The sequence below is a fragment of the Mustela erminea genome, chromosome 19, assembly GCF_009829155.1.
Source record: "Mustela erminea isolate mMusErm1 chromosome 19, mMusErm1.Pri, whole genome shotgun sequence".
Classification (NCBI taxonomy): domain Eukaryota; kingdom Metazoa; phylum Chordata; class Mammalia; order Carnivora; family Mustelidae; genus Mustela; species Mustela erminea.
The window spans coordinates 13,600,823-13,618,825 of NC_045632.1; the positions used below are offsets into that span (position 1 = coordinate 13,600,823).

Sequence of the window (18,003 nt, forward strand, 5' to 3'; positions counted from 1 at the left end):
CAAATATGCTCCCCTAAGCAATCCTAACCCTAGGAGGCCCGCCTAGAGTTAGCCGGCCCCTGGCTTCCACACTCGACCAAGACCGTCGAGGCGCAGCGAGGCCGCCCCCCTGCCTTCCTCGGAGCCTCCGCGAACAGGCCGCGGACGGACTGCCTCGCTTTAGTGGGTTCCGGGTCGACGGCTGTTCCTTGCTCCCTTCAAGGCGTCCTCGTTCACTTCCGCGGCGGGTCGGTCGGCGAGAAAAGGGTGCGGCCGAGCGCAGTTCGAACTCCAGCCCAGGCGTCGATGCAGGTCGCAGACGTCCGCCACTGTGGCGTCGCGGCCTCGGTCGCCTGCCTCAGGGAATGCGTCGGGTCTGTGAGCCCGGGCTACGGGCAGAGGCACGCCACAGAACACGCCCAAGGGAAACAAGTGTCGAAACCATAACACGAGCCGCTGCAGAAGTGAAAAGGTAGCTTTCCTGTCTCTCTCAGGTCGCCGCCCCGGGCAAGACACGTGCCCGCCGCCGCAGGTAGGGAGCAACGGTCGCCGCCGCGCTGCCTTCTGGGACTTGCAGTTGCGGCGCGCGGACTTCCGCCCTCCGCCGGAAGCGCCGCCATTGTCCCACGGACTCAGGGGAACCTGAAATCCGGGATCCGCGCGGAGGCTGGGCTGTGGGCTGGGCGGGGCGGGATGGAGGGCGGCGCCGGACCGCCGTGTCTTGTGCGGTGCCGGGGGAGGGAGCGGGGCGGGTGGAGGGCCTTTCTGAGGGGCTGCGCAGGGGTCTGTCCGATGCGAGCCCCTCCGGCTGCAGAAAGCGGGAGGAAGCTGGTCCCGCGAGAGCCCCTCCTGCAGCAGAGCGCGGCTGGGTGTGATCGTGTCTGAGGTTCTGCTGCTCCGGGACAGAAGCTCTCCCCCTGCAGAGGAGGCCGGCTGTTGCGGGTTTCGGGCCGGCGTGTGGGCATCTGGGGCCTGCCCACCCAGACGCGTCTTTTTCCCTCCCTGGGTTCGACAGGGCCGCCTTCCGCGGAGGCGCTCGATGCCGCAGGTGGTAGCCCAGAGTCTCCCGGGCGAGCGAGGCTTGCTTGCCCCCCAGAGGCCGCTCCTGCCTCAAGAGGTTGGACACGTTTTCTTCCACGGGTACGTGCTCTTGAACTCAGCTTGAACATAGAGTGCATGTTTTCCCAGTGAACAAAATATGAGAGACAGTCCAGGAAGAGCAGCAGCAGCCTCTGGGTCTGTGGTGTTGGGGCGCCTGCGTTGGTTGTGTCTGTTCATGCCCCGTGTTAGGGGCTGCGGGAGACGGGGCTTGGAGGTGTAAAGAGCCGGGACGTGAAACCGCCCTGTGCGTGATGGCTTCGAAGTGGATGCCAGAGAGCCTCAGAGTAGGAGCATCTGGCTGTAGAAATAACTCGGCGCAAGAGAGAATGCGAAGTGGGAATAGCCGAGGAGGCCGCTGAGTGTCCATTTCTAGTTCGGAACCCCGGTGGAGGCCATAAAGAAAATTCCTGGTCACCCAGAGGTGTCTAATTGAGGAATGAGTACGGATGTAGGGCTGGAAATAAAGGAGGAAGCAGCAGTGGCAGGGAGGTCTGGGTGGAACATGAAACCGGGGGCAACACTTGAGACCCCACCCGACAGGCAGGGAAAGAGCAAACTGCCCTAGACCTGCAGCCCCAGAGAACCTGCCACACCAGCCCTCTCTCAGGTCCAGCATGAGGAATGGAAAAGGAATTTTCCATGTGACTAGATCTACCGTGTCCTGTGTGTCCTCATGACATTAAGCTCTATAAATGCTACTTATTAATCCTCACAGTAGCATCATGACACCAGGCCTGCTGTTCTCCCACATGTCTACAGAGGAAGAATCTGAGGCCTAGAGAGGGTAAGGGGGTCTGCTTAGGAGCTAGGAACTACAGAGGCAAGTGGTGGAGCAGAGTGGCATTCCAGCCGTTGCCCTCAGATGCCTCCAGGCAAGGAAGGAGAAGATGGGAGGGTGGAAGTGGTCACGGGTAATAGGAGACTGCCCAGGGGTGGGCAGTGGTACCAGAACAATATAAATGGATGCAGAACCTTGGTCAGCTTTCTTGGGTGTGGGGTACGTTTGTAGTGTGTGTGTTTAGGAGTGAGAGGACAGAGAGAGGATGGACAGGGTGAAGTAGGGGAGACCGGAGTGCTGGCTACTCTGAGGGCCTACCTGTGAGGAACAGGAGCATGGAAGTAACTGGAAGGGAGGGCTGAGCACTGGGATGCAGGAGTTTACTTGACCAGACGGAAAATCTCTCCCCTGAGAAGTTGAAGAGAGCCATTTGGGAGGGTGTGGGCTTAGGGAGGTGTGTGTGCCAGGAAGGTGGTGGAGTCTAGGGTCACTGATTGGAGTGAATTAAGAGGCAGTTTTATCTGCACAGATCAGATAATAGTGAGATGGCAGGAAGGGTGAGTGAGAGCATGGACCAGAAGCTGTGGGAGCAATAGAGACGGTCTCATACCAGCTAGGACTCAAAAACCATCAGGGGCAGGCAGAGAGGGTGGCCAGGAGTCCGAGGCAGATTGTACAGAGCTCCTAGGTAAGAGAGGCTGAGGGGTGGGTCGTTGATGGAGGAAGCTAAGAAGGAGGGTAGGGGGGAGTCCCTGGGTGGCTCAGTTGTTAAGCATCTTCCTTAGGTTCAGGTCATGATCCCACATCGGGCTCCCTGTGCAGTGGGAATCCTGCTTCTCCCTCTTCCACTTCCCCTGCTTGTGTTCCCTCTCTTGCTATCTCTCTCTATGTCAAATGAATAGATAAAATCTTAAAAAAGAAAAAGAAGAAAGGGGGCAGTCGGGTGGGCAGGGCTGTATATACAATTCAGCATGACATATTTTAAATAACTTAAATTTATATAAATTTTATTTTCTATTCTACTCTGTCTTTTTGATCAGTCACATTCTAAACGTAGGTAGACATTTCCTGTGTGGTTTTCTCTGAGGTTACCAAGTTTTTGCTATAGTATCTGTTGGGCAAATAAATAGTCAAGATTATTATGTCTTCCTACGGCCTAACTTTTATCCCTAAAAAATGTCGTTCTCTTAGTGATCTTGCACTAAAGTGTAGGCCATATCCTTTTTTTTTTTTTTAACTATCCTTTTATCACCATCTTCATATTTAGAACTTGTTCCGTCTTTTTTTTTTAAGATTTTATTTACTTATTTGATAGACAGAGATTATAAGTAGTCAGAGAAGCAGGCAGATAGAGAGGAGGAAGCAGGTTCCCCACTGAGCAGAGAGCCTGAGGCCGCGCTCGATCCCAGAACTCCGAGACCATGACCTGAGCCAAAGGCAGAGGCTTTAACCCACTGAGCCACCCAGGCGCCCTTTGTTCCGTCTTTTGATGGTGGGATTTCTGCACTCATGCTCTTGATAATTCAGACCGCTGTTGGACATTGCCACGCTGCTTTGCATTTAACAATTCCCTTCTCGGTGGTAGCTCTTGGCACCACACTTCGGTCTTCCCTTCTGGTGAGGCAGGGCAGCTTCCTGACTGTTTGTTCTCTTGTTTGTGCCTTCGCTATTCTGACCCTTTGCATTTATCTGTTGGTGACTTTTTAAAAGAAAATAATGAGGGGCACCTGGGTGGCTCAGTGGGTTAAAGCCTCTGCCTTCGGCTCAGGTCATGATCTCAGGGTCCTGGGATCGAGCCCCGCATTGGGCTCTCTGCTCAGCTGAGAGCCTGCTTCCCTCTCTCTCTCCGCCTGCCTCTCTGCCTACTCATGATCTTTGTCTGTCAAATAAATAAATAAAATCTTTAAAAAAAAAAAAAGAAAAGAAAAGAATGAGTTAAGAAGGCCCTCCTAGAGGTTCTAAAGGCTCAGCTTACATATTTCTCAGAACAAAGCACAGAGATCAAAGCAATAAATGAGAAAGGTAGCAGCAGAAAAGCTTGTGGCCTCCAGAGCTGTAGGAGACCAAATTTCTGCTGCTGTAAGGTGCCAAGCTACCTGTAGCAGTTCCGGCAGCCTCAGGAGGCGGTGTAGCAGGCAAGCAGCTTGCTCATCCGTAGAAGGGTTCTTCAGCAGATTTGTCAGCAAGTGGTGGAAAGGGGACTGTGGCTCTAGTTTAAGATTACGGCCTTCGCTCTGGCAAAGCCCAGGCTAGAACATAGTTCATGCTCTGGTGCTGTAGAAACCAGACCCCACATTCACCACCACTTTTCTTTCCTTTCCACTCATTCATAGAAATATCAGTGCTGCTTTTTGTCCCTGCCGTGTCTCTTACATTTTTAAAAATTTTTTAAAGATTTTATTTATTTATATGAGGGAGAGAGAGAGAGATCACAGGGAGGCAGAGAGGCAGGCAGAGAGAGAGAGGGGGAAGCAGGCTCCCTACTGAGCAGAGAGCCCAATGCAGGGGCTCGATCCCAGGACCCTGGGATCATGACCTGAGCCAAAGGCAGAGGCTTAACCCACTGAGCCACCCAGGCGCCCCATCATTGGGATATTTTTAAATTGTCCAGTTGTCTTAACACTCTGCTCCTACCTCCCCTTATTTAGTCTCTTGAAATGACAGGAAAAACTGGCCAGTCTTTTATTTGGGTGTTGAAGGATGGGTGTGTATCTGTGGGGTCACCGTTCAGATATACCCGCATGTGGCGGGGCATTTTCCTTGAGCCTGGGATAGCCCAGGTCCATCCCTAGGCTCAGATCTGGGCAGGCTGGCCCATTCCACATCTGGAATGCTGGCTTGGTTGCCACAGAGGACCTCAGAGTCTTGGACTTTTTAAGGTACTTTGTCAGAGCCCTATCTCCCAACTCCCCATACCCTAAGGGAATGTTCCGGCAGCCCTCTCCTCTGTCTGGGGTTGGGAGTGGGCTCAGTCTCATGGGCTTACTGAGGTGGGGCTGAATTTCTCATTGTTCCCTTCTTCACCAGCCCTGCCTTCTGAGGACCTCTGCTTTCTTCACCACAGCTTCTTCAGGTATGAGGAGGAGATGGAAGCACATTCTCACGCGGTCCCATCCCTGGTGAGTTAGGGACCTTTTTTCCCTCTCTTTGCCTCAGTCTCGTCAGCTGTAAAAATAGGTCTAGGAATACCATCCACCTTATCAGTCTGACACATGTAATGTGTCCTGTGCCTTTATGTGAAAGCCAAAGGGTCTCTGTAGATAAAGTACCTTCCCTGTGTGGATGAGCTAGGACCTCCTAGGACCAGACCGAACATGAGTCTCCCACGCCTGGTCGCCTGGGACAGGCCTCTGGCTCAGACTCTGTCTGTGACAGCTGCATGGCAGGATCTTGAGGATGGGCAGAACTAAGCCTCCATAACCCATTCATCCACCCCGGGGATCTCTGAGTGGGGTTCCTGTTGTTCCTACGACCAAAAATCAGAAGCACTGGTATGACCAGTGATAGATGAGCCCCTCAGAGAGAAGTGAAAACATGAGCCTGATCCCAAAGGTGGGAACCCCAGGAGTGCTCATAGATATCATCTTGAACACATGTCCTCTCCTTCCCAGTGCTGCCCCATCCCCCTGACCCAACCTCCACACTGGGGAGGCAGAGCCCCATGGTAACATGGGTGATATTTCAGCCAGCTGTGAGCTTCAAGGACGTGGCTGTGACCTTCACGCAGGAGGAGTGGGGACAACGATCTGGCCAAGAGGAGACTATACCACACCGTGACTCTGGAGACCTGCAGCCACCTGGTCTCTCTGGGTAAGGCGAGCTCTGCCCATCACAGCAGTTTTCTGCTTCAGGGACTCAAAGATCTGGCTCTTCTTACAGAAAGGTGAGAGCAGTCCAATGACCTGGTGAGTTAACATGGTGAAGTTGCTCTCCACAGGAGCCTGGGTCCAAGGAGGGAAGGAGGTACAGGGAACTTTCTTGGGTGTTCTCTGTTGCTTCCTTGCATCCAAGGCAGCCACATTCTGACCCATGTAGGGCTGTCCCTCTGTCCCCAATCCATGAAAAACACATGTCATTCTTGTCCCAACATTTCTCATGTGTGGGTTCATTTCTGTTCCCATCTTCACTTTGATCTTCACCTCTCATATCCTTCATCTATTCCCAGGTGCTTGTGCCCCCTCTTTTCCTTGAGTCTCCCATCCTCACTTCCACTCAGGGCAGATGGATCTCTCCGTCATGCCTTGTCTTTACCCTGTAGTTGGGTGTCCATCCCTCCTCATGTTGGACATTCTTACAACTTGTAGATGATCCAGAGATATGGTGAGAACTTCTGCATCCTAGGAAATGGCAACAACCTATTCGTTCCAGGATTCCTACTAAATCAGTTCCTGGACTTGTTTTCCCACCTCTCCTCATACCATCGATCCACCTGCCCTCCATGGGTCTTGTCCTTGCTCCAGCCAGCTGATCACATCTGGTTTGGAAAGCAAAAGCCCTGGTCAATGGGGAAAAAATACAGGACTTTGTGCTCTGCTCAGAGAGTAGGAGAACCATGTCCTCTGGCCCAACCCTCAGTCCCTGGGGTCAGATGTGGAAGTATTTATTTATTCATCAGAGAGAGAGAAAGAGAGAGGAGTACAAGCAGGCAGAGGGCAGGCCGAGGCAGAGAGAGAAGCAGGCTCCCCGCTGAGCAAGGAGCCTGATGTGGGACTCGATCCCAGGACCCTGGAATCATGACCCGACCCGAAGGCAGTGGCCTAACCAACTGAGCTACCCAAGCGCCCCCCTTTTTTTCTTTAATAGTGGTATCAAGATATAATTCACATGCCATATGATTCATTCATTTGAAGTATGCAAAGGATTATAGTATATTCACAGCATCTGCGTCTATCACTATAATCAATTTTAGAACATGTTCATTACCCCCAACTAATTGGGCTGCTTCTGATATTTGTTTTTGTTTTGTTTTAATTAATAGTTTTTATTTATTAGAGTTTTATGTTTACGGAAAGTTGAGCAGAAAGTACAGAGTTCCCATTTATCACCCTTCCTCACCACACACAGACACACACATACACACACAGTTTCCTCTATTATTAATATCCTGTATTCTGTGGTACATTTGTTACAATGGGTGCAGCTGTATTCACACATTACCAGTAGAGATCAGTTTACATTAGGTTCACTCTTGGTGTTGGACATTCTGCGGGTTTGGGTAAATGTATAATGCCACATCTCCATCTTTATCAAGCAAAGTAGTTCCACTGCCCTAAGTATTCTCTGTGCTCCACCTGTTTTTCCCTCCCTCAACCCTAGCTCCTAGAAACCACTGGTTATTTTACTCTTTGTAGTTTTACCTTTTCCAGAATCTCCTGTAGTTGGAATCACACAGTAAGTGGCATTTCTTTCTTTTTTTTTTCTAAAGATTTTATTTATTTGTTTGACTCAGAGAGAGAGATCACAAGTAGGCAGAGCAGCAGGCAGAGAGAGAGGAGGAGGCAGGCTCCCCGCTGAGCAGAGAGCCCGATGTGGGCTCAATCCCAGGACCCTGAGATCATGACCTGAGCCAAAGGCAGAGGCTTAACCCACTGAGCCACCCAGGCACCCCAGTAAGTGGCCTTTCTTAACTGGCTGCTTTCAGTTAGCTGTAAACATCATGTGTGTCCTTCACACCACTTTGGACCTTCACAGTACCATCGAGACGTTCCCCTAGCCAGAGGTGTTGGGTTTATCTTGTATTTTCTTGCTCTTTCTTACCTTGTAACTCTCACCTCCAGCCTCTGTTACTTTTTCCTCTGAAGTGTCGCCCGCTTTTACTTGTCCTTGGTCCTTAAAATGATGCCATTCTCAATTCAGTATGTGGACAGCATCTTTCTTCTCATCTATCATAGATACTACTTTCTAGCTGACCCACACAGTCTGTTTTCCTCATTTTGAAATCTTGATGGAGACACAGTGTAAAATGTCTGGCCTCCTTTACCCAGTTTCCAATGACCAGGCACAACTCAGACACATCTTAACCACCCTGAGACTTATTTCCTTCTTCCTGTCTCCACATCCCCTTTCACTCCCTTTCAGTGGGCCACTGTTTCATTTGAAAAAGTTCTCATAATCAGGGATTCCAAGACAACACCAAAAAGGAACACAGCTGAGTCTTGGGAAGCAGAACAGTGTTGGTTGTGGAGGGTGTTAGGCTTAGAGAAGGACTTTGTCCAAGAGGGAAATGCCCCCCAGAAGTCAAAGGAAGGCCACAGAGTGTAGTTAATACTATGCCAAATGGAGGAGACTTGTCTCCTTAGCAGTCCTGGAGAGTGAAGCATGGGGACTTGATCAGAGGCCCTGATAGTACTAGATGTGGGTGGCTACATGACGAAATGGGAAGAGTGACAAGTAAAGGGGGAATTTTGGAGGATCCAGGCAAGGTCCCAAGCTGGAAACCTACACCACTCATCAGAGACCCAATATTTCAACAGAGGGAGGAGTCCCCATTAGGACAGTAACAGGGGAGGCCATATCAATGGCACCATGTACTAACAGTGCACCACAGGCCAGGCACCTTGTGGGACTCATATAGCAGTTCATTTGTGGATCGAAGTAAACCTTGTAAGCTAAGGGTTTTTATTCCTGGCTTACTGTCGAGGAAAATGAGCTTTAGAAGTTGCTAGTTAGGGGTGTCTGGGTGGCTCAGTTGGTTAAGCGTCTGTCGTCAGCTCAGGTCATGATTCCAGGGTCCTGGGATCGAACCCTGTGTGGGCTCCCTGCTCGGCGGGGAGTCTGTTTCTCCCTCTCCCACTCCACCTGCTTATGTTCCCTCTCTTGCTGTGTCTCTCACTGTCAAATGAATAAATAAAATTAAAAAAAAAAAAAAAGTTGCTAGTTAGTGAAACTCAGTTGCAGCCCAGCCTAGCCAACTACTGCTTCAAGGACTACACTGCTTTTCTGGGAAGTCTGTGGCATTGATTACAAAGTGGGTAGAGAGTTTTTCTTCTGTGGCTAGCCTGAAGAAATAGTAGAAATGGTGCATTAAGAATATTAAATCTGGGGGCGCCTGGGTGCCTCAGTGGGTTAAAGCCTCTGCCTTCGGCTCAGGTCATGGTCCCAGGGTCCTGGGATCGAGCCCCGCATCGGGCTCTCTTCTCAGCAGGGAGCCTGCTTCCTCCTCTCTCTCTGCCTGCCTCTCTGCCTGCTTGTGATCTTTGTCTGTCAAATAAATAAATAAAATCTTAAAAAAAAAAAAAAAGAATATTAAATCTGGGGATGCCTGGGTGGCTCAGTTGGTTAAGCAGCTGCCTTCGGCTCAGGTCATGATCCCAGCGTCCTGGGATCGAGTCCCACATCGGGCTCCTTGCTCAGCAGGGAGCCTGCTTCTCCCTCTGCCTCTGCTTGCCATTCTGTCTGCCTGTGCTCGCGCGCTCTCTCTCTCTCTCTCTGATAAATAAATAAAATCTTTAAAAAAAGAAAAAAAAAAGAATATTAAATCTGGGGCGCCTGGGTGGCTCAGTGGGTTAAAGCCTCTGCTTTCAGCTCAGGTCATGATCCCAGGGTCCTGGGATCGAGCCCCACATCAGGCTCTGTGCTCTGTGGGAAGCCAGCTTTTCCATCTCCTGCCTCCCCTGCTTGTGTTCCCTCTCTCGCTGTGTCTCTCTCTCTGTCAAATAAATAAATAAATTTTTCTAAAAAAGCGGGGAGGGGGGTGCACCTGGGTGGCTCAGTGAGTTGAGCCTCTGCTTTCGGCTCAGGTAATGATCTCAGGGTCCTAGAATTGAGCCCCACATCGGGCTCTCTGCTCACCAGGGAGCCTGCTTCCCTTTCTCTCTGCCTGCCTCTCTGCCTACTTGTGATCTCCCTCTCTGTCTATCAAATAAAGAGATAAAATCTTAAAAAAAAGAAGAGATAGACTAAGATTCTGGGTCAATAATCTAGGTTGAGGTACCAGTTAGTCTCTTTATTAATTTCCTGCGGCTGCTGTAACAGATTACCAGTTTGGGTGCTTTAAACAACACAAATTGATTCTCCCATGATTCTGGAGGCCAGAAACCTGAAATCAATACCATTGGTTTGAAATCAAGGTGTAGAGTCATGCACCCTTGGAAGGGTCCAGGAAGAAATCTGTTCCTTGTCTCATTCACCACCTTCTGGTGGCTGCAGCATTCCTTGGTTTGTGCCCATATCATTTTAGTCTTTAAGGCCAGCATCTCTAAATCTCTTTGTTCCATGTTCATATCACTTCTGTGTATATCATATCTCTACTTCCCCATTATAGGACACTTTTAGTCACAGTTAGGGCCTACACAGATACTCTCCCTAGCTCAAGTTCCTTAATTTATGGAAAGACCTTTTTTCAAGTCAGGTACCGTATTCATTCGCTTCACTGGCAATTGTATTGTAGGTATCTTCTGTGGCTATGAAGGCTGTATACCCTTAGGCCCAATTCTTTCTGGATCTCTCCTTTAATCTTTACCCTCCACTGCTTGTTCTTATTCCTCTTCTCCCTCTGCAGACCAGTCTTCCTGGGTTGCCTCTTCACTGTCTTTGTTTGTTTTTTATATGTTATCACCACTGCCCTGTTTGCTGTTCCATCCCTTTTTTTTTTACATCCTGTATGAAATTACAGTCCATGGATTAGAAACAAACCCAGAGATACCTCTCATACTTGGTGGTCTCCTCCATCCCATCCTCCCCCTCTAATGCATCTCCAGTAATTCAGGTATTTTGGATTTCTTTCAGATTGGAAGAATATATTTGAAAAGAAAGAGTCAGCTTCCAAAGAAGATTTTGCTGTGGAAGAACCATTCCACCACATAGAAATGAAACACTGCCTACAGGAGGAGGGCCCCTGGTTGGTGTCATTAGGAGAAAGGCAGGATTGGAAGAACCAGCTAAGGGAGCACCAGGAGGACTCTTGGAGTCAAATGGTACTTACCACAGAGACACTGTTTGCTCAAGGGGACCATTGTGAGCATGACCTTGGGGGAAGTTACCTGAGTGTAAGCCTTCTACCTCCAACATTACTCACAAGAACACATTTCTGTACCCTTGACTCACAGGTTAAAAAGTTGAAACAGAATTCAGTTTTCATGAATCATGAGAAAGGCCAGGTTGATAGAAAGCCTTATGAAAATCACCAAAGTGCTGGAGTCTTCTGTCAGAGCATTTATTTGAATAAACTTGGAAATGTTGAAATGAGAAATAAAAAACTTTGTGAATATACTGTCACTAGTGACTCTTTGAGCTACGGTACCTCCCTGCAATTTCATAATAGACTTTTCTCAGCAGAGAACAACAACTGTCCAGACTATGGAAACATCATCAATCATAGCAAGACTTGGAATGAACACAAGCCGATGCATCTTAGAGAATGTCAATATGAGTGTGATGACTGCCTCATACAAACCGGAATAAGTGATTGTAGAGAAGCACCATTTAGGTATGGGGAGGAACATGCCTTCCACGTAGCCTCTTCTTTTACTGGCTGTGACATCATTCAGACTGGAAAGAGGCCACATGCATGCAGTCAGTGTGGAAAATCTTTCAGCTGTTGTTCTAAGTTTGTTGTACACCAGAGAACACACACTGGAGAAAAGCCCTATGAGTGTACTCAGTGTGGCAAGTCTTTCAGCCAGAGCTATGACCTTGTCGTACATCAGAGAACACACACTGGAGAAAAGCCCTTTGAGTGTAACCAGTGTGGGAAATCCTTCACCCAGAGTTCCAAACTTACTAGGCATCAGCGAACCCACACTGGAGAAAACCATATAAATGTCACGAATGTGGAAAATCTTTCAGGTGGAACTCTGACCTTATTGTACATCAAAGAATTCATACTGGAGCCTTATGAGTGTACTCATTGTGGAAAGTCCTTCAGTCAAAGGTCGGACTTTGTTGCATATAAAAGGACTCACACTGGAGAGAAACCCTATGAATGCAACCAGTGTGGAAAGTCCTTCATTTGAAGCACTCAACTTATTAGACGTCTGCGAATTCACACTGGAGAGAAGCCATATAAATGCAATCAGTGTGATAAAGCTTTCAGTGGGAGCTCTCACCTTATTGAGCTTCAGAGAACTCATACTGGAGAAAAACCTTTTGAATGTAATCAGTGTGGGAAAGCCTTTACTGGGAGCTCTCACCTTCTTTCCCATCAGAGAATTCATTCTGGAGAGAAACCATATGAATGTAATAACTGTGGGAAATCTTTTCGGCAGCGATCACAACTTGTGCATCAGCGCACCCATACTGGAGAGAAACCTTACAAGTGCAGTCATTGTGAAAAAGCTTTCATCCAGAGGTCTCCCCTCATTGTGCATCAAAGAACACACATTGGAGACAAGCCCTATTGGTGTAACATGTGTGTTAAAGCCTTCAGTCAAAGGTCACACCTTATTGAATATGAGAGGACACATACTGGAGAAAAACCCTATGAATGTATTGACTGTGGGAAAGCCTTTAATGATCGGTCAACACTTCCGAAACATGAGAGAACACACACTGGCGAGAAACCTTATGCATGTAATCATTGTGAAAAGGCCTTTAGTCAGCGATGTCAACTTACTAGGCATCGGAGAATTCATACTGGAGAAAAACCCTATGAATGTAACGAATGTGGGAAGGTTTTCAGTTATAATACATCCCTTGTTCAACATGAAAAAATTCATGGGAGAGAAGCTGAATAATCAAGATGGAGACACTCAATGCCAAACCTTTATTAGACATTAAGTAACAAAGGTGTGACACTCAGTGTGGTCTAATGACCATGGATTTCCTTGGAGTGTTCATTGAAACCGCACATTTCCAAGCTTACCTTGATCTACTAAATCAGAATCTCATGGTAAAACCCAGGAGCCTGCAATTCCTAAAAGCAGCACAAGTAATTTGTATGTACACTAACTTGCATTTACGTCTGCATTTAGATGAGAAGCTGTGAACATAACACTGATTTGAAACTTTTGTCAGAGCTCTTAGCAGGAGTTAGGGAATTCAGTATGTAGCTATACCCATCAAATACTCTTTTCAGTGTAAGCAACCACCCAAACTTAATCAGACATTGTCCCTGTGATGCATTCCTAGAGACAATGGACTGGAAGATATTCTCTTTTTTATTTTATTTTATTTTTTTTGGACCGGAAGATATTCTTAATGCAAAGCCCCAAACAATCTAAGAAGAAATCTTTGCATGACGAAGTTGGCATTGAGTGATGAAATGTGACGCTGGCCAATGTAAACCAACAGTTAACACAACAAACTGCAGGACTGAGATTGGAAAGTCTTCTGAAATGGTTTTTATTGGAATTGAAAGTAGACTCTATATCAAGAACTCCATTGTGCTCTAATTTTAACTTTGTTGTTCAGGTTGACTATAATCAGAGCTCACTGTATAGCAATATGGAAAATATTTATCAGGTGAAGTGAAAACAGGACCCAAAGTTGTATATACACAAAATATTACAACCACATGAAAACATGCATGCGGATGGTTAAGAAGGTCAGTTCAGCAGCACATTCAAAACAAAGGCTGAAGTGTGAATCAACAACAGTGAAGAAAGGGAGAAGCCGTAACTGCAGATTTGAGCAAGGTGACAGCAGGTGTGAGAGCATCACCTGGAGATGCAGAGTGGAAAGGCTGAAGCCAGGATCATGTGAGGAGAGGGCTGCAGCAGTATAGGCCACAGCCCCCAAGCAGAGCTGTACACCAAGAGGGGGGAGAAAAACAGGGTTATGTGAAGATCTGTGAAACTCCACATTTTCTCTCGTTTCTCCCCTACTTTTCTAGTCTCACAGTGACTGTCTGGCTGTGGGTAAGCAGAAAATAAAGCAGGAAAGAAGTTATATACTAAAAATGGTCTGGGGAACTAGGAAATTTGGTGGATTATGTTCCAAAACAAGTGCTGCATTGTTTGGGCATTGTGACAACCTTCACCCAAACAGCTGGTTCTTGCACTTTTCACCCTCTAGCAAAGCATGCCATTAAACTGGTCTCACCTACCTCTTTGAACTTCCCATCTTTGATAGCCTCTTCAATATGGATGGGAACCAAGGTGTGAAAGATGAAGAAAGCCTTCAACTTGAAAGAAAAAAATGTATGTAAGATAAAACAGAAGCCCCAAAGAGAAAAGATATTTGCGGAACCAAGTAGTTAAAGTTTTATTCTAAGAGTGAGTCAAAAAGTAATTGCAGGTGAAAAAATAAATCCAAGATGCTTTTTTTTTTTTTTTAGATTTTTTTAAAGATTGGGGTTTTTTAGAGAGAATAAGTGGGGAGGGGAATAAGGGGAGAGAGGACAGAAAATTTCAAGCAGACTCCATGTTGAACTCAGAGCCCAATGCCAGGCTGGATCTCATGACCCTGAGATCACAACTTGAGCCAAAACCACAAGTCAGATGCTTAACTGACTGAGCTACCGAGAGCCATGTATTTGACCCTGATGATAATACTACTTCTTAGAAGAGGCAGAGGACTCATGAAATTGGAATAAAAGAGGGGGGATATACAATCAGATTGTTCTGATTGGCCCTTCATAACAGTATTTGCATAGATACAATATATACAGTAGGTACTGAAGTTTTTTTTTTTTAAAGATAGATTTATTTATTTATTTATTTATTTATTTATTTGACACAGAGAGAGAGAGAGAGAAAGATCACAAGTAGTCAGAGAGGAAGGGAAGCAGGCTCCCTGCTGAGCAGAGAGCCCGATGTGGGACTCGATCCCAGGACCCTGAGATCATGACCTGAGCCAAAGGCAGCGGCTTAACCCACTGAGCCACCCAGGTGCCCCTGAGTTTTTGTTTTTGTTCTTTGCTTTTCCTAAGGAAGAAAGCCAGAGCTGTGACATGAGGATTTCATAATGGCAAGAGCATGAGATTCCCAGCACTTTCACCAACAGTAATGGTATAGTCTCTAGCTGTTGTAAAGTAGAAGAAGAAAGAGAGAGTGGGGAAAAGAGTATTTCAGTATCCTCATCTTAGGAAGCCACCTCTTAAATATAATACGATACATAGGTTATTTTAGGAGACCAAAATTGGAGCATAGAATGGTCAGAATGACCATGACAGAAATTAGAAGCTAATAGAGGAGCAAGAGTTGAGCCAAATCTACGTTCCACATCAGAGCAGGAAGTCAGTAATTCTACAGACCATAGAAGATCAGAATTACAGACATGGCTTCAGGAAGAACCGGAATAGAAATGGTTAAGTTGTTGATGAGATGTGTGACTGTTGCATAGGTTGGGCAAGGAGATCACTGGTTTTCATTTTTTACCTTCGGTAGTAACTCTTTCCCTGGTAGTTCACTACTTATTTTGGTAACAAATTATTTCCAGTGTTAAGTGAGCAAAACAACAGTACATGAGGACATCTGCGGTTGATTTGTGGGATTATATACAATTTTCTTTCTTTTAATTCAGTGTTGCTATAATAGTAGATTGACGATGTAAAAAGCAGACCAAAAAAAAAAAAAAAAGATGTCAGACTTTTCTATCTGGCCAATTAGACTTTATTCAGAAGGGTAGGAATGCTCCTTGACTTTTTAGAAGTCCCTGATATTAAAGGTGGGTGCTTAGTCTTTTAAGACTTGATTTTCCAGAGGCCTTACTACCAGGAAGTCAGAAGTCCCCTGAGATGGGACCTGGAGAGGTGCTGGTATCCTGGAATGGAATGGAATGGAATGGAATGGAATGGAATGGAATGGAATGGAATGTGAATTTGCATAGCCAAGTACTGAATGTACTTCCCCCAGGATCACTCTGGCAATTACCTGGTATCTGTCATAAAACCCTTTAAGTAATATAATTCTCATGGTTCATGAGACCCTGAGGTTGAGGTGAAACAAGTCTTGTCTAGGGCAACCCACACGTAACAGGTGGGGACTTTGCTTCCTGGTTGGATAGTTGCTTGTGTTGCCTGCACCAGTGTTACCATATAGCTCTCAAGAGACACCAAAGCCTGGGAGAAAGAACCTGCCCAACAGATCCCGCAAAGTGCATATGTTTTCTCTTTGTTGGTTTTGTTTAAATTTGTGACTTTTTTTTTTATAAACCCTAAATGATACCTCATCTATTACATGTGACCCAGAACCTCCTTTTAATAAGAAATAGAAATCCATCCTTCCTCCCCCTTTTCAGAGTACAGATAACAAAATAATCCACATAATTTTGAACAAATAGTGGAATTGTTGGGGGCCCACAAGGCCACCCCCACATCCAGAGATTTCTAAATGAATTCATGAGACTTAGCATATTGTACTCACAGCTAAGATTTATTAGAGTGATGTAGCAAGGATGGGAAAGCCAGGTGATGTCTGGGGGAATTTACATGTTGGCTTCCAGTGCTGTCCCTGCCCTGAGAGGGTCATACAAAGTTCACTGAGGATTACGGAAGTAGGTATTTCTGTCTGGCATGTACCAAATTCCAGACTCCCAGAGGAAAACAGGTGCTCAGTGCAGATCACATTGTTTGCATAGTCTAGGCACAGTGAGACGTCCTTATCAGTTGGGTTACAGACCACACTCTAAATGCCAAGTTGCCAGATGCCAGCCAGAGGCCAGCCTTGCAAACAGTACCTTGGAACAGCTGAAGCCTCAGACCTGCTGTGTTAACCCTTATTGTGTAAGCTTTCATGCCTCATCAAACATGAATATATTTAGCAGTTTTAACAGTACCTGTTCCATTAAACTGTTTGGACGGTGGCTCTGGCTGCCCAAGTGGGTGAAGCACTTGGTTCATATAATTCCTTCTTGAGACTGGTTTTCAGAATCACACCTTTGCACCTCCGAACTGAGGTTCCTTGCCACAATTCCCTTTTGTAGATGTGAATCCCACTTAGACTGCTCCAGGCTTAGCGTAAATGCCAGAGGACCCTGATAAGATAACAAAAAATGATGCTCTTTTTTCACTTACAAATACCCTAAACATAAAATGTGAATTTGTGTGAATACTCCTTTTTTTTTTTTTTAAACATAAGCTCTATGTCCAACATGGGGTTTGAACTCATAACTCGAGATCAAGAGTCAACTGAGCCAGCAAGGTGCTCCGGTGTATTAAACATTCTTAGTGGGGCACCTGGGTGGCTCGGTGGTTTGGGCCTCTGCCTTCGGCTCAGGTCATGATCTCAGGGTCCTGGGATCCAGCCCCACGTCGGGCTCTCTGCTCGGCGGGGAGCCTGCTTCCCCCTCTCTCTCTGCCTGCCTCTCTGCCTACTTGTGATCTCTCTCTGCCTATCAAATAAATAAATAAAAATCTTAAAAAAAAACATTCTTAGTAATGTTCGGGTCAAGTTTACTAGCTGGAACTTTTATTTACTATGTAGACATGTTGCATCATGGTAGTTAATGAAGACAGCATGAGCAGAATAGTATTGACCTAAGATGACTCTGAGATCCACTAACTAATTGTACTTTTGTCTTTCTGGGGGCTGTGGAAGCTTCTGGTTTTCTTTCAATATCATTGGCTGTTAGCATCTTAGCTCTTGAAGGTATGATACTAAGGCTGTATGAATTTTGCCAACTGGCTGTCAAACGATGTGCTCTGTGTATATAACATTACCAATAATTATTTATACTGCTCATATTCGTTAGTGTAAGAAATGTGACGGAGGAGTTTCTAAATATTTAGGTCCTTGTTCCACCTTTTTTTTTTCTTTAAGATTTTATTTATTTGTCAGTGCACAAGCAGGGGGAGCTGCAGGCAGAACAGGCAGAGGGAGAAGCAGGGTCCCCGCTGAGCAAGGAGCTCAATGTGGGATTCAGTTCCAGGATCCTGGGATCATGACCCGAGCCAAAGGCAGGTGACTAACCGACAGAGCCACCCACGTGTCCCCTTGTTCCACTTTCAGGTTGTATATTCTGTTTTCATAATCTGTCCTCTTGGCCCAGTACTCCTGCCTGCCCTCCACGTAAGTATCAGTGCTGTTTCCTCCTCACCACCCTAGCTCACAATGCTCCTTTTTAGTCTTCAAATGCTCAGTGTGGAAATCTCAGGAAACAAACTGCCATGGAGATCATCATCATCTCAGCACCTGCATTTGTCACCTGCTCCCCCACCACTGAAGTGGGTAGTCGCAAATCTCACAGAGAGCAACTCAGCCCCATACAATGATTGTTGTTACAGGGGGTAGAGAGAGTCAAGACAAGGAGACTTGGGTAACCAGAAA

The 18,003-nt window shown here is 46.7% G+C and overlaps 1 protein-coding gene across 4 annotated transcripts; it reads left to right on the top strand.

The window, feature by feature from the left end:
* Nucleotides 1-604: 604 nt before the first annotated feature.
* On the top strand, nt 605-11,929 carry LOC116579408 (zinc finger protein 544-like). Of its 4 annotated transcripts, XM_032324811.1 has the most exons (6): nt 605-653; nt 995-1,119; nt 4,886-4,977; nt 5,470-5,668; nt 10,586-11,418; nt 11,503-11,929. In XM_032324811.1, the coding sequence occupies exons 5-6, from the start codon at nt 10,666-10,668 to the stop codon at nt 11,809-11,811; spliced, it is 1,062 nt and encodes a 353-aa protein (XP_032180702.1). In that variant the 5' UTR covers nt 605-653; nt 995-1,119; nt 4,886-4,977; nt 5,470-5,668; nt 10,586-10,665; the 3' UTR covers nt 11,812-11,929. The 4 variants fall into 4 exon arrangements, with proteins under 4 accessions (XP_032180702.1, XP_032180703.1, XP_032180705.1 ...); XM_032324812.1 differs by lacking the exon at nt 11,503-11,929 and having other exon boundaries at nt 611-653; nt 4,923-4,977; nt 5,544-5,668; nt 10,586-11,040; XM_032324814.1 differs by lacking the exon at nt 11,503-11,929 and having other exon boundaries at nt 619-653; nt 986-1,119; nt 4,923-4,977; nt 5,544-5,668; nt 10,586-11,040.
* The last annotated feature ends 6,074 nt before the right edge of the window (nt 11,930-18,003 follow it).